The following is a 22231-nucleotide window of genomic DNA, read 5'->3' as shown; positions in this document are numbered from 1 at the left end:
ACCTGCTTCCACATACAGTTGCTATGGCTTTGAAGCAGCCAGATGCAAGTTGGTAGGAACCTGTGTAGCATCGGTCAATTGCCCAATTAAAAAGATTTATTTGGTCAGGATTAAGTTCCAGTAGCAAGACAACAACTTCGCAGCCAAGTTGATGAACCTGAATACATGGAGCAAATCAATATTATTTGTATTTGACGAAAGAATGTTCTAGAGAAAGACACAGATAAAGCTTAGTCAATATAAACTAGGTAAAATGAAAGGAAGACTGAGCTTTCATCTTGGTTAATTTATATGTCATATATTCTTCAAGAGAGTATAATGTCGCAACTGAAAACTGAAATGGATACATCAAATTTGATCATGTAAGTCTGTTACATAGTGTCCACCTATTCTCAATTTTTATCTCTGAAAAGGGGTAGCCGGGCGCAGTGGCTCATGCCCATAATCCCAGCACTTTGGGAAGCCGAGGTGGGTAGATTACCGAGTTCGAGACCAGCCTGGCCAACATGGTGTAACCCCATCTCTACTAAAAATAGAAAAAATTTGCCGGGCGTGGTGGCATGTACCTGTAGTCCCAGCTACTGAGGAGGCTGAGGAAGGAGAATCACTTGAACCTGGGGGGCGGAGGTTGCAGTGAGCTGAGATCGTGCCATTGCACTCCAGCCTGGGTGACAGAGTGAGACTAGGTCTCCAAAAACAAACAAACAAAAAAAAGCGGGGGGTGGGGGGGACGAAGACTTTATTGGCAATTTTTTTTTGCATTTAAAATATGTCTGAAAAATACATGTATTTGGTTTAAAAAATCCAATATACAAAAGGATATCCTCTATGTATTAGCTCAGAGTATTGTGGGGGGATCATTTGATCATTTGATGTTACCACTGTGCATGCAGGGTGGCCACTCACCTAAAGATTTTGATGCCGGTAGGAATAGTGATAATTATAGTGGCAGATGTGAAGTATGCTTGTGTATCAATGTCTATTCCTACTACAAAGTCTCTTAAGGAAAAAAATCAGAGGAAATATGACCATGAGGATTGGTTACTAAATATACTGTGTGAAGCTTAGCAGCCTATCTTTCAAAAAGAAATACAGTCTCAATAGACTCTTCTTAAAGTTTTTTTTTAATTAAAAAATCATACTAGATAGCATTAATAGGATGCTGAATCGATGATTACTGAAGCTACTCTCAAATACTAGATGGTCAGTGAATATGCACATTTGTCCAAGAGAAGGCTAGTGCCTAGAGGCTACATGTTACTTTCTCCTCAGAATAACATTCTGGCCAGGAGTGGTGGCTCATACCTGTAATTCCAGCACTTTGAGAGGCCAAGACAGACACATCACTTGAGGTCAGGAGTTTGAGACCAGCCTGGCCAATGTGGTGAAACCCTGTCTCTATTAAAAATACAAAATTAGCTGGACATGGTGGTGTGTGCCTGTAATCCCAGCTACTGGGGAGGCTGAGGCACAAGAATCGCTTGAACTTGGGAGGCGGAGGTTGCAGTGAGCTGAGATGGTGCCACTGCACTCCAGCCTGGGCAAAGGAGTGAGGCTCTGTCTCAAAAAAAAAAAAAAAAAAAAGCAATATTCTGGTGCCTCCTCCTAAAGTTATTCACTCTTCTTGCCAGTTGGAACCAGGTTGAAAAGGCAAGATTCTGGCTTCTTCATTTTTTTTACTTACAGGGTTTGGGCCTAGGTGGGAGTGATATTCTAACTGGATGGTCAAACATCTTCCACCTAGTTCCCCCCAACTGGCTTTAAGTAATTCGCAGCAGATAAAAGCTGATGATATTATTGCAAATGATTTAAAATAACATTTCATTAAAAAGTTAGACTTGAGAGAAGAATCAAGCTTTTACTGTGCTTTAGAAAGTTATATTGAGGTATAAAATACACAGAAATCGTATATAATTCCTATGTATATGATGAGTTATTTTAACACCCTCCTATGATCACCACCAGGTCAAAAACCAGAATATTACCAGCACCACTGAACCCTCCCCTGGGCACTCTCTTAAACACCAGCCTGTCTTTCCTCCCCAGGAGAAACCACTATCCTGACTTCTAGCACTACTGGTTAGTATGGGCAGTTTTTCAGGTCTATATAAATGGAATTATAGGTATATAATTTTGTCTCCTGTGGCTTTAATTTGCATTTCCCTCATGCTATAGACTGAATGTTTGTAACCTCCCAACCCTCAATTCACATTTAAATTTTAACCACCAAGGTGGTGGTATTTGGAGATGGGGCCTTTAGGAGGTGATTAGGTCATGAGGTGGGGAACCCCTGTGAATGAAATTAGTGCCCTTATAAAAAAGACCCCAGAGAGTTCCCTTGTCCCTTATGTTAAGTGAGGACACAGCAAAGAGACTGCTGCCTATGAACCAGGAAGGAGGCCCTCACCAGACATAGATCTGCCAGCACCTTAACCTTGGACTTCTTGGCCTCCAAAACTGTAAGAAATAAATTTCTGTTGTTGATAAGCCACTAGTCTATGATATTTTGTTATAGCTGCCTGAATGGACTAAGACACATGATTATTAATGAGTTTGAGAACCTTTTCTTATGTTCACTGGTCAGTTAGGTAACCTCTTCTGTGAACTGCTTAAGTTTCTTGCTCATTTTTCTATTGAGTCTGTATTTATCTTATCTATTTGTAGGAGTCCTTTATATATTCTAGATAAGAAGCCTCTGCTGATTGTGCATTACAGACATCTCTCACTTCATGGCTAGCCTGTTCATGCTCTTAATGGTGTCTTTTGGTGAATAAAAGTTATTAGTTCTTCCTTAGGGTTAGTAATTTTTGCATTCTGCTCAAGAAATCTTACTGTAACCCCAGGGATGAAGATATTCTGGATTATTTTCTAGAGACTATTATTTTAGCTGTTACATTTAGATATGTAATCCACCTGCAATGAACTTTTGTAAAGTGTGAGGAAAGGGTCAAATTTCTTTTTCTTTCTTTCATTTAGTAAGGCTATCCAACTGACCCCAAATTACTTATTGGAAAAAACCATTTTTCTCATTGCTCTGCAGGGCCATCTTTGAAATAAACCATGTGTGCATATACATAATACATCGTAATTTTCTGGCCTCCCTATTCTACTCCATTGGTATATATATACTTATTCTTGGCCAATAGTTTGGTGTTTTAATGACGATACATTTATAATAAGTATTGATTTCTGCTAAAGTGAATACTCTCACTTTGATTATATTGTTCAAAATTATCTTAGCTATTTCTGGTCCTTTGCATAGATAGATAGATAGATAGATAGATAGATAGATAGATAGATAGATGGATGGATGGATAAATTTTTTAAAGGAACTTCCAGTTGTCACAAATATCCTGCTCAGATTTTGACTAGAATTGCATTGTCTCCATATTGCATTGTCCTCCATTCTGGAGGAGAATGACTTCTTTACAATAGTGAATCTTCCAGTTCAATAGCATGGTATATTTTTCCATTTATTAGATGTTTAATTTTTCTCATTAATGCCTTACATATTTCTATGTATGAGGCTTTGCACATTTTTGTTAGGTTTATTCCTAAGTATTTAATGTTAATTCCTAATTTTAAAATGCCATTATAAGTGGCATAATTAAAATTTTATTTTTCCAGCTCCTTATTGTTGCTGTACTGAAATATAATTGATTTTTAATTTTGACCTTTCATATGGCAACCATGCTAAATTCACTGACTAATTCCAACACTTTGTCTAAAGACTTGTTGGAATTTCCTTCACACACAATTGTGTCACCTGTGAATAATGAGTTTTACTTATGTTTTATTATTCTTTATAATCTCTTCTTTCCTACTGCATTGGCTAGGATCTCCAGTATGATGTTGATAGAGGTGGTGACAGTAAGCTTCCTTGGCCATTTTAATCTCAGAGAGAATACTTTCAAATTAACTATTAAATATGATGTTTGCATATTTTATATTAAATATGGTGTTTATACGGTGTTTTGTTTCAAGGTGCCTTTTGTCAAACTAAGGATGTTCTTTTCTATTTGTAGTTTTGCCAGGAGTTTTTCTCTTGAATAAATGAAGAAGTTTATCAAATGCTTTTCTTGCATCTGAGATCATGTTTTTGAGATTCTGTGAATATAGTTAATATATGAATGAACTGACAGACATTTGAATATTAACCAACCTTACAGTCCTTGAATAAACCCAATTTGACCATGGTAAATCATTTTTTTCTATATCACTAAATTCAATTTTCTAATATTTTATTTAAAGTTTTGTATCTATGTATTAGAGATAATCTCATGAATGAGACTGCCTTTTACTTTTCTTTCTTGCTACAACCTTTTCTTGTTTTATTATCAAGGTTATTCTGGTTTCACAAAATGTACTGGGACGTATTTCCTTTTCATCTGTTTTCTCTTTAAAAATTTGCATTGAATCCATGCAATTTGTTCTTTAAATGCTCAGTAGAATTCATTAGTAAAGCCATCTGGTTTTATAGTTTTATTTTTTTTAACACTTTAAAGAAAGTCACTCCCTCTTTCTTGACTGAACTTGCCATGGATTTGTGAATTTTTTTAGTATTGTAACAAATTCAACTTTTGGTTTAATGATCACTACCATTAATTTGTTTCCCTTTCATTAATTTCTACTCTTATTTCTATTATTTCCTTCATAGTACTGTTTTTGAGTCTGATATTCTATTCTTTTTCTAACTTCTTGTGATGAATGCTTAGGTCATGGATAATCAGCCTTTTCTCTCTTTAATATGAGGGTCTTCAAAAAGTTCATGGAAAACGTATATTATGAAAAAATTATGCATGGATTAAATTTTTTTTTGGCACCCAAATAAACTTGTGCTAACTTGTTATAATATGTCTGAACAGAATTTAGTTTGAGGCACTAAGAAGGAGAAGACATCAGTTTGAAAACAGCCCCTATCAGAATAACATGAATTCTGCTGAAATTGAAGCAAGTACAAACATCAAATTTATAGTGAAGCTTGGGTGGAAGAATAGGGAAATCACTGCTGCTTTACAAAAAATGTATAGAGGCAATTCTCCCAAAGAAATTAGCAGTTTACAAATAGATAACCTGTTTTAAGATGGTGATGAAGATGAAGCCCCCAGTGGTAGACCATCCATACCAATTTGTGAGGAAAAAATTCATTTAGTTTGTGCCCTAATTAAAGAGGACTGATGATTAACAGCAGACACAATAACCAACACCACAGACATCTCAACTGGTTCATCTTATACAATCCTGACTGAAAAATTAAACTTTAGCAAATGTTCCATGTGATGGGCACTAAAACTCATCAGCAGGAGACAAGCAGAGCTTTCAATGACAATTTTCAACAAATGGGATTAAGATTCTATAGATCTTCAAAGAATTGTAATAGGAGATGGAACATGGCTTTACCAGTGCTATCCTAAAAACAACGCAATAAAAATAACGGCTACCAAGAGATGGAAGTGGTCCAGTCAAAGTAAAAGTGGACTAGTCAAGAGCAAAAGTCATGGCAACAGATTTTTGGGGTGCTCAAGGAAAGTCACTTGTTGACTTTCCGGAAGGCTAAAGAACAATGACATCTGCTATTATAAAAGTGTTTTGAGAAAGTTAGCCAAAGCTTTAGCAGAAAAATATCTCGGAGAACTATACCAGAAAGTCCTTTTTCACCATTAACAATGCTCCTGCTCATTCTTCTCATCAAATGAGGGCAATTTTGCAAGAGATTTGATGGGAAATCATTAGGCATCCATCTTACAGTCCTGACTTGGCTCCTTCTGACTTCTTTTGGTTTCCTAATCTTAAAAAAATCTTTAAAAGCCACCCAATTTTCTTCAGTTAATAATGTAGAGAAGGTGGCGCTGATGTGGTTAAGTTTCTAGGACTTAGTTCTGGGATGGAGTCTTTAGGCATGGATTAAGCAAAGACTTCGAAAAATGTCTTGACCTTGATGGAGATAACGTTAATAAATAAAGTATATATTTTTAAAATTTTTATCTTTTAATTCTATTCTTCCACAAAACTTTTTGAAGTCCCCTTGTATATGCGTTTAAGGCCATGCATTTCATTCTAAGAAAGGCTTTACTTACAGCCCACAAGTTTAGTATATAGTACTTTCATTATTCTTCAGTTAAAAATATTTTCCAGTTTCCATAGTAATTTATTCTTCAACTCATTGGTTACCAGGAAGTATTTTTTAAAATTATCTTTTTGTTATCGAATTGAATACCAACTTAATGCTACTCTGATTAGAGAACATAGTCTATCATTTCACTAATGTGACCTTTGTTGAGATTTGCTTTATGACCCAGCTTATGGGCAATTTTGATAAATGTTACTGTCTTTTTTATCTTGATGTATCATAGTGTAAAGTGAACAACACATAAATCTATATTTGTATGGCTGATGTGTGAAGAGGCTGTATTGTGAACAATGCTTATACATCTCAGTAACTCAACTGAGGCGGAACACAGACGACATTTAAAACCAATGTATTTTTGCCTATACTTACTCGTAAATCTTGACAAGCCAGAATGTTGTCAAGCCATTTATATAGGTAGCCATCCGGGGAAAGGCCCACATTGTCGAAGACAGGGCCACAGCACAGTACTGCTGACATTGCCTGGTGATAAAAACACAAGACATGGAAGTGAAACTTGGAATGATCTGATGGTATCCAACTGACTTTATAAAACATAATTGTCAGACTTACAAATGATAAGGACCCTCTAAAGACACTTATTTCCCCAAGACTTTTAAAGCATTCTTTAGTAGATTTACTAAAAAATACTGGATTCCAAATTTGGCTTTCATAAGAATTAAAAACCCATAAGTTTACCTTTGTGGACTTTTAATTTTATCATTGTAACAACTCTTTATGACCAGAGTAAGTATTCAAAACCAAAAAACCATTTTGCAATATTTAAAATAAGCTTTCCTTCAATGTTTCAAGTGAATTCTGCTTATAAGATAAATATAGCTTTTCAAATTTTGCTTTTAGGACAAATATTGGACTAATGTATTGAACTGAGACAGTATAAAATATATGAAAAATATGAAAGTAAATAATCATAATCCTTAATCAAAGGTAAATAAAATGAAAAATATAAATTTAGTACCTCTAAAGGGGTGGGTGGAGGGATAAATCAAGGGAAAGTAGAAGAGGGTATCTTGAACAACTTTGTAACTGGCAGGTCCAACTGACTATCAGGGCCATAGTTCAAATTAGCTCCACCGAGGCGAAGGTAACCTGAGAGTCAGCAACTTATGTTCTGTATGACAGAGCTGATATACAGTTAGTTTTCTGAAGGAAATTGGACTGTAAAGGAGTCATGCTTCTGAAGGCTTTGAATAGTCCTAGTTGGGGGGAAATTTATTTCTGGCAGTCTTCTAGGACAAAAGGACATTAAAAAGGGAATGCTGCTCTGGGTAGATTTTGAACATGGGGTGATGTCTATTTTTTTCTTTTTAGGTTGATAGTTAATTGACAAGGCAGCTATATAATGGGTAAATGAGCAAAAATATATGGTTCCCATACAGGAGAAATATGAGAAGAAAATGGGAGCTTAGAAAAGCTATGCATGTGTGTGTCCATGTGATTTTTTTGTACGTGCGCTTAGATTTCATTCTATTATATCGTATTATTTAAGTTTATTTTTAAGGCATGGTTTATTAGTTTCATGAGAGAGACCATCCATCTGACAAAAGTCATTCATGAGTACAATGTCACCTACTTTTAATGCACAATACTGATATCTTGTAATCTGATGATTTCTGTCACTGTAACGATCCAGAGGAGTGAACATAATGCTGAAGGGTCCTGCCCACTGGCTGAATAAGATGAAAAGATGGTGCCTCAGGCTTTGCTGGGGGAAGAGAAATCTTCGGTGGTGAACTACGGAGAAAAACACACTCAGAGGTTACAAGACTGGAAATACTCTATATGGCCGTTATGTATATTTCTTACATTTGGAGGAAAGGAACCACTTGATTTTTTAACTACGATTTTCTTTAGGCAATGAAACATGCACTTAAAAAGTCAAGCCATGTTTTCTTTTCTAAGTGTTCGCTCTTCCCGTCCTCACGCTGCAGTCAGCAGCACCTTGACTCAGAGTGGGAAAGAAAGATCAAAAATAGGACCTGCAGGGATTTTTTTCTAATCAATATCTGGGAAAACTGCAACACTTTCCACTCAAGCTGCTGCTTACATACTAATATTTTTTGACTGTTGCCCATCTTTAAGAGAACTCGGAAACAGCATAGACTGTCTATTTCAAACTCACATAGGTACTTCACTTTAACTGAAGAAGTAAACTCAAATCTTAATTTAGGGTCACTGAAGCTGAGAAGGATTGGTAAGGAGGCTACTAACATCAAAATGGTGAAAAGCAGAAACATTAGTTGACAAAGGACTTTTTGTAATAATACCAAAAACTTTTAATTATAATAATTTTTTATAGCAAACTAACCAGCTATTTTATTTTCTATGTTCTATTAGAATGAGTATGTTTCATACCCATTTGCTCTGTGAAAGAAAATATTCTCCATAATGTAATATTTAATCGAATGTAAAATATATTAAGCTTTATATACATTTAATGTGTTGGTAGGATAGAGTCAGAGAGAAGAAATATTGCTGAAATTACCTGTTCACAGATTAGTATAGAGACAATGTGAAAAAAAATGAAGCCTGTGTGAATGTTCCCTCTGAATTACTTCCTTCCTATGGAAATCACATCAGTTCATTTTCAGATGGAAACCAAAACAAAGAATAGAAATGACACACACAAAGCCAGATTTAATACTTATCATTCCCTTTCCAACTCTGTGCTGAGTAATGACAATCTGTTCTCATATATATGTCCTAGTATCTCAAAGTAAATAATCCCATCCCAGACCTGCATAAAGGCCAGTAGGGTTAAAGAGGAAAGCACGGTAATAAAGAACACAAATGGGCTTCCAAGCATGAATGGTAATTTCTTGTAATGGATCACTGTACCTGGAACACACTGAATCAAGTTGGCGACCATTGCACTAAAATGCGCCCGGATATCTTTAAGAATTTCAACTTCTTTGTCATTTTCAGCTTCTAGGAGCATGCGGGTCAAGTCCACGTATTCTAAGAACAAAGCTCCCAGGGCTAAAGTATCCCGCTCTAAGGCTCCATTTGTGCTGGAATAAAGGAAAATTACATTTTTAGATGATCAGTCTTTATGTCAAACTAATACAGGCTTCATGAAAACTAAGATTCACTGTCACAACTCATACACTAAAGTTGTTCCTAACCTATATGCAGTGTAAAGAAAATATGAAAAAAGAAAAAGCGAGCTTTTTGGATTTTTCTAAGTTAAGGGTATTATATTTAAAAACAAAAGAAAAGAGAGAGACAGAAAGAAAGACAAAAAGATCAGTGTGGTGAGAAGAGAGCAACTCGGTAGTACCAATTCTGACCCTACCTGTCACTTATTACACCAGCATCAGCCAGAAGTTCGAAAATTCGAAGTAGCTGTAGCCTTAACAAGTCTCGCCGTTCTCGGCGTTTCTTGTTCTGTGTAGAAAAAGGTAGTATCACTTACAGACATGGGCAAAACAATATTAACTTTGCTTTAGAAAATGGTATTAAGAAGAGGCATAATCTAGTCATTTTCAATTTTCTAAGCATAACAGTCAGCATATATTTTGCTTTCTTCCTAATCCTCAGAGGAAATGCTTGCTATCTACAGGCTGTAAGAGAAGCACATCATAAGTGGGTCAGTAAATGTTAGGTGGAAATGTTGAGAAACAACAAGGCCTCATTTCCCAGCTGCTCTCAGTGTCTGCTGAAAGGCGGAAGCATCTGAAACCAATGAAAGGGGCAGGGGACATGAAGTAATCCGAGTTCCGGTCATGGAAGTAACACTGTTCTTATTCACACTGCTGAATTTCCGTTATTTCTTTATTTTTACATTTTATTTATTTATTTATTTTTGAGACAGGATCTCACCGTGTCACCCAGGCTGGAGTGCAGTGGTGTGATCTTGGCTCAGTGTAACCTTGAACTCCTGGGCTCAAGTGATCCTTCTGCCGCAGCCTCTCGAGTAGCTCGGACTATAGGCGTGCACCACCACACCCAGCTACTCGAGTAGCTAGGACTACAGACATGCATTACCACACTCGGCTAATTTTAAACATTTTTGTAGACCTAGGTCTTGCAGCCTGGTCTCAAACTCTTAGCCTCAAGTCATCCTTCCACACTGGCCTCCCAAAGTGCTGGGATTACAGGCATGAGCTACTGCACCTGACCTAATTTCTGCTATTTCTTGTATCATTGCTACTATATGAGAAAGTTTCTTTTCTCTTTCTTTTTTTTTTTTTTTTTGAGACAGAGTCTTGCTCTGTCACCCAGGCTGGAGTACAGTGGCGTGATCTCGGCTCACTGCAACCTCCACCTCCCAGGTTCAAGCGATCCTCCTGCCTCAGCCTCCTGAGTAGCTGGGACTACAGGTGCGTGCCACCAAGCCCAGCTAATTTTTGTATTTTTAGTTGAGATGAGGTTTCACCATGTTGGCCAGGATAGTCTCAATCTCTTGACCTGGTGATCCGCCCGCCTCGGCCTCCCAAAGTGCTGGGATTACAGGCGTGAGCCACCATGCCCGGCCCTTTTCTAGTCTTTTTATTATTTTTATCCGGGTACAAAAACTTTTCAGAATTCACTTCAGGGAAGGTGATGCTGGGGAAAATGCCTCATATGCCAGATGAGACAAATTACATTCTTGGCCATTCAACTACTTGTAAAAAAAACAAGCAAACACACAAAAACCCAAAATTCAAATTTAATTCAAATCTCCTGCAAAAGAATGTGATAGTTGACATACATGAGTATTTTAAGTTGTTTTGCATTTATATGTTTAGGACATAAAATCTATAGAACCATTTTATACTAATTACTTAATGAAAACTGAAAGATAATAAAAACAACAAAAGTTAAAATATCAAGAGTCATTGTTAAAAGCTGTTAGGTGTTTGTATTCTTTAGGGGAAACCACTGGGTTTGATTTAAATTCAGATGATTGTCCAAAAAACCAAGCCTTAATTATTTAAATTCAAATTCTTACCTCTGGTCTTCTTTCCAGAGCTTCTTTCATTAATGGATGAAGTTCTTCTACCAGTTCTCTACGGACGAAAAAGGTCAATTTTGAAATTCACTGTTTTTGACACCAAACTTGTCACTAAATACTCTATATCCATTCAATCCCAAATCACTTGCTGTTTGCACTTTGCTTCTAACACTACAATCTCCCTGACCTCTCCATTTCCCAATCGTGCGCTAGGCTAGAAACAGGTATTGTCCATACTTTGTATTATTCATCTTAATTCCAGTGCTATGCATATAATTTTGGCTCAGTAACTATTTATTGACTTGATTTTGATTTAATGTTCCGGAGATCTCTATGGCAAAAACAAACAAACAAACCCTTTGTGAACAATTAAACAAACAATATTTTCCAAGTATTTTCTAAATTCAAGTACTTTACTACAAGCTATGGAGCTGAAGATAAATAAAATTGAGCCCCTGCACACAAGAAATTTTCAGTCTAATTAGTGGAAAAGAGATGGGTGCGATTACCCCAGCGCTGCATTTGGGATCTGTGCTCAGGAGACTGACCTCTAGCTGACTTTAAAACAAAGCCTTTTTTGGATTTCAGAGCTAAATTCCTTTATTTCCACTATATAATAAATAAAAAAATTCTGTATAGCAAGTACTAAAATTGTGACATTCTCATCAAAACCTTTTCTTTTATATAGTAAAAATATAAATCTTGATCACAATATATGTCTTTGTCCTGATTATCTCCAGTTCTCAACATTATACTTTCTAATCTAATTAGTTCTCTTCTTCAAGAAATAACTTCTGAATCGCTAGGTCAAAAAAACAGACAAAAAGATAAGATGTAGCTTGTTGTCAGACTAGTATGTAGGTATTTTGTCTACAGTATGCCCAGGTTTGAAAACCTTGTACTTTCTGGTAGGAAATTTTGTTCTATTAAACATCACCAGCCAGGAAAATCCAAAGATGGGAGTAAACTCTATGCCATTCCATACTGAGAGACAGAAAGCCTGGGTTCGATTCCCGATTTCTCCAATGCAGACATTAGAATTTCTTCATCGAAGAAATGGGAATAACATCGATAGTCTCCTTCACTTTACAGTGGCCATTTAACAAATATTTACACTGTGAATATTTACATTTAATATGTCCTCTCAATAAATTTATGAGATGGATTCTATAATTATACTAACATTTAAAAAACTAGACAGATACACTTATTTATGTTTATTTACTATGCCAATTTTACAGTTGAGAAAACTGAAGCCCAGAGACATTAAGTTTTCTAGACTCACGAGACTAGTTGGTTACATAATCTTACCTGTCTCTAGGAATATTTAGAGGTCCATATATGCAAAACAATCTTAGATTATTCGGGAAAGAATGTTGGGTAATTTCAGGGATTGTTATTGTTATCTCCTTTTCTTTTCTTTTCTTTTTTTTTTTTTGGTGACAGAGTCTCACCCAGGCTGGAGTGCACTGCAACCTCTGCCTCCCAGGTTCAAGCTATTCTCCTGCTTCAGCCTCCTGAGTAGCTGGGACTACAGGCGCACACCACCATGCCTGGCTAGTTTTTGTACTTTGAGTAGAGATGGGGTTTCACCACGTTGCCCAGGCTGATCTTGAACTCCTGACCTCAGGTGATCCACCCGCTTTAGCCTCCCAAAGTGCTGGGATTACAGGCATGAGCCACTGCGCCCAGCCATCTCCTTGTATTTCTATATGATATTTTGTCTTAACTAATTAACCAATAACTAGTAAAACTCTGGTTAACTGGTACCTACACAGTCAGAACCCACAATTACTTCTTTTAAGAATGAAATCTGGGCTGGGCATGGTGGCTCACGCCTGTAATCCCAGCATTTTGGAAGGCTGAGGTGGGCGGATCACAAGGTCAGGAGTTCGAGACCATCCTGGCCAATATAGTGAAACCCCATCTCTACTAAAAATACAAAATATTAGCTGGGAGTGGTGGTGTGCACCTGTAATCTCAGCTACTCAGGAGGCTGAGGCAGGAGAATTGCTTGAACCTGGGAGGCAGAGAGATCATGCCACTGCACTCTAGCTTGGGCAATAGAGTGAGACTCTGTTTCAAAAAAAAAAAAAAAAATTAAAACAAAATCTGACTCTAACCATAAATAACTTAGATCTTTTTCAATAGCCTCTAAAACATCTTATTAATCTTTATTTTTCAAGTAGGGTTTCTCACAAATGCTTGGAGGTTTCTCATTTCTATCTACATGGAAAATTTTGTTTGAGATTTTATTTGTCCATATAGGGTTTTGTTGCTTAGCTAAAGTCATCAGAGGCAACCCAAACTAACATTTTACAATGTCTCTTTCAAAGGCTTTGAGAGTGCTTCAGATGGAATGTTTATTTGATTGCAAATGTGAATAAATAAGGAATCCAGAAAGCAGGTATATGGTTATATTAAGGCAAAGAAAGTGCCCTACAGAAAGATCAACCAAGTTGGGCGTGGTGGCTCACACCTGTAATCCCAGCACTTTGGGAGGTTGAGGCGGGTAGATCACTTGAGGTCAGAAGTTTGAGAACAGCCTGACCAACATGGTGAAACCCCGTCTCTACTATAAATACGAACATTAGCTGGACGTGGTGGTGCAGGTCTGTTGTCCCAGCTACTCAGAAGACTGAGGCAGGAGAATCGCTTCAATCTAGAAGGCAGAGGTTGCAGTGAGCTGAGATTGCGCCACTGCACTCCAGCCTGGCAACAGAGCGAGACTCTCAAACAAACGAACAAACAAACAAACAAACAAACAAAGAAAAAGAAAGAAAGAAAGAAAGAAAGGAAGATCAACCAACAGGACTGAACACATTAGAAAGGGTTTTATCAATGCTTAACCTTTGAGAGTCCGTTGGGTAAATGTCTGATGAGCAGACTGTTGTTATTTTGACGTGATAGCCTCTGAACAGTCTGGCTAACTGGGATTGATACTGAATTATCTTCATTTATAGTTGTCTAAAACAAAGCTTGCCAGTGAAATAAAATTTGAGAGGTAAAATCAAAGTTGCAATGACTAAAAGTGACAGGTGAGGCAGTTGCAAGGAATGCTTGTTACATGCACATCAACCAAGACGATGTAGTGGGAGTCACACAAAGCCTATAAACTCTCCAGGTACCTGCCAACACACAGACTTAAATTTGAGTTAATAAAGGAACGACAATAGCAGCAGCATGTATGAATTTAGAACAACTCATTAAGACTACTGTACCTGAAAACAAGGGAATTTGTTCTTCCAAATCCTAAAACTAAGGACTCTGTGATCTCAATGCTCTCTAGTCTCATCAAAGGCACCAACTGCTTTAACAGAACTCCCACCGATGGGGTGCCTATGGCCTGAAACAAGTTGAATACAAGTGAAAAAGAGGTAACATGGTAACGGATGGTTCCTTTAATCAAAGGATGATTCCATTGTAACAGTTTCAAAGTACTGAACCACATCCCAAGGCACTGCCATCATTTCAGGAAACACACACACACCTACACACACACACACACACACACACAACCCCACAAATTTAATACAGCAAAATGAATGCAGGTCTTACCTGGAACACAAATTCTAAAAAAAATTTTTATAATGGTTTTCTTCTTTTTAAAACCATTTAAGTCTACAAAGCTATCTTTAACAAGATAATTTATTTAATCAAGGCATGATTTAAAGGTGAATATTCAGTGAGGAGGGACAGAAATGTAGTGTGGTGTTGTAGGACATAAACCAAACCTCAGGGCACGAATAAATACAAGTCACTCTATGGTCTTAAGCAAGTTTCTCAACTTTTCTTTATCTTTGGTTCCCCACTTGTCAGGGAGGAGTAATAAATTATTCATATAAACACTCAATGGAATTTAGAAATGTGTAGGATGAAAATCTGATCCCATAATACTCCAGATGGCAGGCACAGTGCAATGTGCACTGTGAACTCTAGACAAACAAGCTAAAAAAAAACCTTACAGAATAATTCTTCTGAAGCATGTCATGTCACCTTGTTATCGTAGCTCACTGTACCATCAGGTGTGGTCGCCATTATTTCTGGAGTGGAAGCTCTTAAGTGTCCTGGGCTCATAATACTGGGTTTTGCAACTCCAAAACAAAGAATTAGGTAGTTTCTCCACAAAGTGACATAGTTGTCTCCGCTGCCGGCAGTGCTGGTTTTCTTGGCATTAATTGGGCTACTAGAAATATGGAATCAAAAACAAGAGTGAAACTAAGTTCTGGATTTTAAATATCACTTATTAAATAAAGATCATAGGAAGTACTCAAATAGAGTTGAACAACTGTTGATTGAGAATGTTATTCAAAGAGTATCTGCATTGGATGAGAAGTCAAACAGAAGAACTTTAAAGTATCTTTTACCATTAAAAGTCTGAAGTTATAGACTTAGACAATCATACTGATTATTGAGGAAAAAACCCACTAGCTTTAGACAAAATTTTTTTAATGCTTTTACTCAATGTTAAGAATTCTCTAGTAGGAAGTTCAGAAATTGGGATGATAACATCCCAATCTCTTGTACAAAATGAAAACTTAAGAGGGCAAATGGAAAAACAACAGGGCAGAGGAAAACACAAAGATGCCTTACTTTGGGTCCACCAGAGGCATCACCGACTGGAGACGAGTGAAGGCATAAGGCCAGGCATAGCTGAGGGCTGTGGGGCAGTGCTTGGGTAAGTTCTCCTGCCGGAGGAAGCTGAAGAGGCAGAGGACCCATGGGTCTTTGACAGACTGTGCGAATATCCAGACATGGGAAGGGCTTTTCACATCATAATGGCTATTGACCAGGACCGCGTTCCATTCCACCAACCACTGCAGATCCACATTGTGGGTGAGTGGTAACGTTGCCTGTAGGTATAAGAGGTAGGTTGTGAGTTAAACCCAAACTGAAGTTATCCCTCCTCCACAGGGCTCAGCCTGGATACTCATTCTTGCACAGTGCTTTTCCTGAGTGCACTGGACTGGCTTTGAATCTGAAATACCAATCCTGCACCTACCACATTTGACCTTGGTGTGTGGTCATCAGTCTTCCTATGCTAGATGATAAGCAGCTTAAGTGCAAAATTTAAGAACTTGGATCATATTTTGACAGGTTTATCGTCACAGAGCACTGTGTATCAGTACACAGAAGCTGTTCACTAATTATTTGTTGAATGAACATATGACAGTAAATTTAAACTGAACCATGGATTCACTATTTTAAAATTCTGAAAAGTTATTCATCTCTGAGATTCACAAATACATTTTTATCATTGTAATTAATACATTCTTAAAGCTATGATCTTCTCTATCTTTCCTTACACTAAAATATCTTCCCTTTGATTTAGAGAGAGGGCTAAGCACAATCTCTTTTATGAAGGGCATTCTACTGACAGTTTTTGAGATAAGATACCTACATATTCTTATTTTATGTATGATGTATGTATGAAGACAGAGTCTTGCTCTGTCACACAGATTGGAGTGCAGTGGTGTGATCCTGGCTCACTGCCACTTCCGCCTCCCAGGTTCAAGTAATTCTTGTACCTCAGCCTCCCGAGTAGCTGGGATTACAGGCACACGCCACCATGCCTGGCTAATTTTTGTATTATTGTTTAGGAGAGACAGGATTTCACCATGTTGGCCAGGCTGGTCTCGAATTCCTGACCTCAAGTGATCTGCCTGCTTTGGCCTCCCAAAGTGCTGGCATTATAGGCGTGAACCACCACATCCGGCCAAGATACCTACATATTCTCGCCCTATGATAGCAAGTAAAAATAAAAATCCCTTGAAATCTCTTGAAAGGTAAATATCTATATTAATAAGTTCTTATATTCCATTTTGTTCTCTTTTAAGTCTAGATACCAAAATTCAGGGGAAATCAATTTTCAAATAATCCAGCTATTGTGCCAAGAGAGGACACTGCTTTTATGTTTGTTAGGCATGTAAAATGATAAGTTTATCTGTTGAGTTTATGAGTTCCCATGGGTAAGAGTGTTTTAATAGTGGCCTCAATGGTCAATAGGCTGTAAGGGGCAGAGATGGAGCTGCAGAGCCTGAGAGATGAGATGGCAACATAGGCTCTGCCCAAAGCCTGTGACCTGGGAAAATTACTGAACATCCTAGAATCTCTGTTTATTGAATGTATGACTTGGGAATTATAATGCTGATCTCACCAAATCTTTCAGTGAATTACATGAGATAACAGCTGTAAAAACACCTGGCACAAAGCAGGCATCGCTTCTCCCATTACTCTCTCCCCGTTTCTGTACATCTTCCTAAGTTCAGTATTGCTGAGCTAGTTACCCAGCTTAAGATTTTGATTTTGGTACACACAGAACAAAAGTACATGAACAAAATATAAAGCGCTATCTGTAGGCAAGTAGGATACGTACATTAAGCAAAGCTTAATATTCCGTTCCATGTCAAAGCAATTTCAAATTCTAAAAGAGGTAGGACTATTTCACTATGACTGTTAAGGTCTGCAGTACCTGGCTTATAGTTTTAGTGTATTATTATTATGACCATAAGCAAGAACAGGGCTACTAAAAATAGGAATCTGTGTTCAATCAAGTCAGAAAAGGCCATGAAGAGCTCCGAAATGTCTTCAGGTTTTGTATACACCTATAATTATCTGACAAGTATCTGCACATCAGGCATCCGCAACATCAGTAACATGGATTCTGCAGGGAGTCTCAGCTCTGTCCTGCCTCCCTTCAGCTATTTAGCCCAAATTAATGCAGGTCCTGTTTTTACACTTTTATTTTTAAAGTCAGATAACTAAAATCAGTTTAAATTTCCCTTCTACACTTGTTCAGGAAATTGAAAGTTGCCAAAGGAAGAATGTATTTGTGTAGCAGATAAACCTCTCCTAGGTTCAGAGTCCAAACCTGGGAAGGAGAGTTCGAGAGACCAGACTTGACCCTGGGCTCTAAAACTCCCCTTTTGGGTGACTGTGGACTCATCCCTTAACATTTTTGAATTTCAGTAACTGCGAGAATCAAATCAAATAATAAATGTAAAAGCACTTTGTAAACTATAAAGTACCACATAAATAGAAGTTACATATTAAGTACAATATTAATTAAGTCTAATATTAAGTGATAAGTACAATGAAAAAGGCAAAGTAATTTTCCCTAAGAATCCTGAGCAATTCTTCTTAAAATTGTAGTTTACAAATATTATCTATATTCCTAAGACCCAGATTTTCTGTAAAATTTATCTTAAACTAACATCTGAAAAACTAGTCTTATCTTCATAAGTACCTTTGGGTCAGTTTACTAATCTGACATAAACACCCAAATTATTCCACATAATTTTTCAGTGACTCTCTACTTTAGATAGGTCCAGAGCTTTTAAGAGCCATTAATTGGAATCAAATGTGTACTTACTGAATCCGAAACTGCTACATGAATAAAACTTTCTAGAATGGAAGAACTTAGCTGATCCATGACATCAATCATCGGCCTGTCGTCATCCTGTACAAAGGGGAGGCGATTACTCTCTATGGGAAAATGAATCCTCCCCACCCACCCCACCACCTTCGTCTGATACATGAAGCAGGACAGCTTGCCAGACAGCGATAAGGATTTTCTCACAGAAAAGTGAGTGCCTAGAGGGTGGAAGGCAGTGAGTAAAACTCCTGTGGTTCTGAGCTTCATCTTTCAAGTTTAATGGAAGATAATTAGAATTCCAATTTCACATTGTACTGAAAAGACATACACCTGAATTTCAGACTCATACATGTACATGAGAATCTACCAACACCATACGTTATTCACTATGGTGTTCATGTTATTAATTTTGAGAAGTAGAAATCCTGCAAGAACATGCTTTGTTAGACCACCAACTAAAATGCTACTTACTTTAAGTCACTGGTCTGTTAAAATACCTGATAAACTGTTTACTGTGACTGAATTTTAGTCCCAAAGAAACCAGACTGACAACACACTCTTTGTAGTATCTACATAGTATATAACGATTTGATATAAGATGCAAATTGGAAAGGGCACGAGAGAGTATCTAAGTGAAAATGCTATATGAATAATACATAAATGAATGGATTCATTCATTTATATATCATAAATAAATTCATCCATTCATTTATATATTATGAACATAATATATGTAATGAATATATATTCATTTATTTATATATTATATATTCATTCACCACCCTTTATTATGGAGAAATTTGGAAATATAAAATTATTTACTCAAAAGCCTTATAGAAAAGCCTTAGAATGTCTCTATTTGTGTGTGAATGACAATGATTTAAAAAACATTATGGCAGGTCAAAGAAAACAACATATGAGGAACATCCTTGATGCAGTCTACTGGATTAACACTTAAGAAGTGGGGCGTTAGAGCCATGTGTATATATCTGTTGTTGAATTTTGGCTCTGTTACATTCCAGCTGTTGATTTTGGGGAAGGCATTTAACCTCTCTAAGCCTCAGTCTCAGTATCTGTACAATGGGATAATAACCAAAGCAATCCTTAGGTTATTATGAGGGTTAAATGAGATATTCTATATAAAGCACTTAGCAGAGTACCTGACACATACATGGTAATTATTATTATTATTATTATTATTATTTTTTTTTTTTTTTTGAGACGGAGTCTCGCTCTGTCGCCCAGGCTGGAGTGCAGTGGCCGGATCTCAGCTCACTGCAAGCTCCGCCTCCCGGGTTCACGCCATTCTCCTGCCTCAGCCTCCCGAGTAGCTGGGACTACAGGTGCCCGCCACCTCGCCCGGCTAGTTTTTTGTAATTTTTTAGTAGAGACGGGGTTTCACCGTGTTAGCCAGGATGGACGTGGTAATTATTATTATCATTACTTTCATAATTACAAACATGATGAAGGTTTGCTAAAATATAGCATGTCTTAGAGATTCATTTAAAAGATGCCAGAGATGTGGCCCTGAAATATATCAGAAAGCTATCTAAAGAAATGTGAACAGAAAAGATTGTGAAGTTGAAAATATTTTATAAAGACAGTGACTATGTCAAGTATTATAAAACCAAATTATTTTTAAAAGAAGAAAATAGAAAGTGATAATTTTCTAAAGAAGTATATGACATGAAAAGCTGGTCCTTCTTTCATCAAATTATGCACTTGGTTTGGCCACCCAAGCTACTTGCAAGAGAGCAAGAAGTGTTTTCTGTGAACAAGGTGTACAGCATTTGGCCACATGTGGGGTGTTAGCAGGCATTGATCATGCTTAATAATTGGCTTCCTTCTTCCATTTCAAGAGGACATGTTTTTTGTGATGCCATTTTCTACCATCATCAAGATTAAACATCTTTCAGTTTGCCAAACTTGCACCTTGATCATTTCAAATGAGATATATTATTTTTTCCGTTTTATTCTCTAACATAAAGTAATAATATCTTCTTAATTAGATGTGTGCTGAACACTGTGGAGGAAATGATCCATAGCCTAAATTAATCTTAAAATTCTTTACTTCTTTGCAAAGTAATGTCCCTGGAGAACTGGGATTGGTCTTTTCTATTGCTTTTAGAAAACATGACTTACATCTAGTAGATCAAGAATGCTATTACAATCGTTTAAAACCTAACAATGAATGAAAAATGCGACACCACATGTAACATAAAAGTACATGAAATAGTAATGCATCATTTGTACTTTTTAATCTAAATTTCAGAACAGTTGAAAGTAAGAAATGGAAAAATTCAGAAGACAAATCCATACCTCAGGCTGTCCCAGGGCAACAAATAACGCTCGAATTTCCTTGAGTATTAAAACGGACAGTTTGCGTGTGGCCACCTGGAAACTGCAGAGTAAAACCAGAGCAAAACCTTCTACAGCGTGGAGTACACTGCAGTGGGGACCTCGTTCCGACTGAATTCTGTGACTGGAGCCATTTGCAATGAGCTGTTATGCAATAAGAACAACATTCTGTATTCAGCAAAATAACAATGGAAGAAGAATAAACTCATGTTTTATATGTCTTTTGCACATTTGACCTTGTAAATGTTAAAATAAATCACAATGGTTTAGAACCAGACATGTCTATGAATGTATTATTACTATTCATGAAATATCCTAGATCCCCTTTTGTCTTTCAGATCAATTGTTGCTGTGGAATATCATCAACCATCTGTTACTTCTGATGAAAAATAACTCTTCAAAGGCTATTAATGTTAATAAAAACACAACTCCTTTCATCTTTACCACTTGGTATTACACTGTATATACAATCAAAGTGGCCAAAGTTGTTATTTAAATTCTCCACAGACTTTTGGATACTATTAAATCGAATTTTCAAACATTTACTTTCTATTTCTCCTTCCCTACTTGTTTGCATGTTAGATTCTACTCTAGGTTTTGCACAGGTGTGTGATGGATTCTGACAGTTCCCAATCCCCAACCAAGTGAATCTAAAGTAAAAGCAAGCCAGTCAACAGGGAAGTTTCCACCTTCATTTTTGTTTTCCCATTACAAGCACATATAATCCTTGGTTTCCTACCTATCATGTGTTGGCATGTCTACAATACAGGGAAGGGAGAAGGAGCTGAATGTCATCTCTGGGGTTAGCCTCTCAGGAATCCCAGCTGTTCCCCAGATGCTACTATACTGCCGTGAGCCTCCACAGTCTTTAGACTCTCAGTTCCACTCTTCCCCAGCCAGACCCCTTTCTCCATCTGCTCATTGCCAATGCCAAGTTCCCACTGCCCTGGTTCTCCTCTGACAACACTCCTCCTCAATGCGCTCTGCAAAACGTTATCGCTACCTTAACCATTTAGGATTGAGACATGAAAGGATAAAGAAACCACAAGACTGCGCTGTCTTCTCCGTGGATATTGAACAAAGCAACCCAGATGTTGCTGGCTAAAAACAACTAGTGGACAGCTGACTTTTATATACCTGTATCCACAGCCATATTCATATCAATATGTATATCCATATGTACATCCACACCTACACCTACATCCACATCAATATCCACATCTACATCCACATCAATATCCACATCTATATCCACAACCCTATCCACATCCCTATCACATCCACATTTACATCCATATCCATATCTACATCCATACCCACACCCACATCTATATCCACAGCTACATCCACATCCACATTCCTATCCACATCCATATCACATCCATTTACATCCATATCCATATCTACATCCACA

The 22231-nt window shown here is 37.2% G+C and overlaps 1 protein-coding gene across 2 annotated transcripts in view; it reads right to left on the bottom strand.

Annotated features, from left to right (window-relative positions):
- FRY (furry homolog (Drosophila)) overlaps positions 1 to 22231 on the bottom strand; it is a 302629-nt gene that overhangs the window by 131062 nt on the left and 149336 nt on the right. For both annotated transcript variants that reach the window (XM_011997805.1, XM_011997806.1), the window contains exons 19-29: positions 20779 to 20961; positions 18457 to 18543; positions 15678 to 15937; positions 15081 to 15270; positions 14306 to 14430; positions 11082 to 11139; positions 9444 to 9535; positions 8987 to 9159; positions 7722 to 7882; positions 6500 to 6610; positions 3 to 157 (exon numbers count right to left, since the gene is read on the bottom strand). In XM_011997805.1, the coding sequence (XP_011853195.1) occupies positions 3 to 157; positions 6500 to 6610; positions 7722 to 7882; positions 8987 to 9159; positions 9444 to 9535; positions 11082 to 11139; positions 14306 to 14430; positions 15081 to 15270; positions 15678 to 15937; positions 18457 to 18543; positions 20779 to 20961 (1595 nt within the window). The remainder of the gene's footprint in view (positions 1 to 2; positions 158 to 6499; positions 6611 to 7721; positions 7883 to 8986; positions 9160 to 9443; positions 9536 to 11081; positions 11140 to 14305; positions 14431 to 15080; positions 15271 to 15677; positions 15938 to 18456; positions 18544 to 20778; positions 20962 to 22231) is intronic.

The sequence above is a fragment of the Mandrillus leucophaeus genome, unplaced genomic scaffold (assembly GCF_000951045.1).
Source record: "Mandrillus leucophaeus isolate KB7577 unplaced genomic scaffold, Mleu.le_1.0 Scaffold549, whole genome shotgun sequence".
NCBI lineage: Eukaryota > Metazoa > Chordata > Mammalia > Primates > Cercopithecidae > Mandrillus > Mandrillus leucophaeus.
The sequence above is the reverse complement of the archived record's forward strand: the minus strand, read 5'-3'. Positions and strand labels throughout refer to the sequence as shown.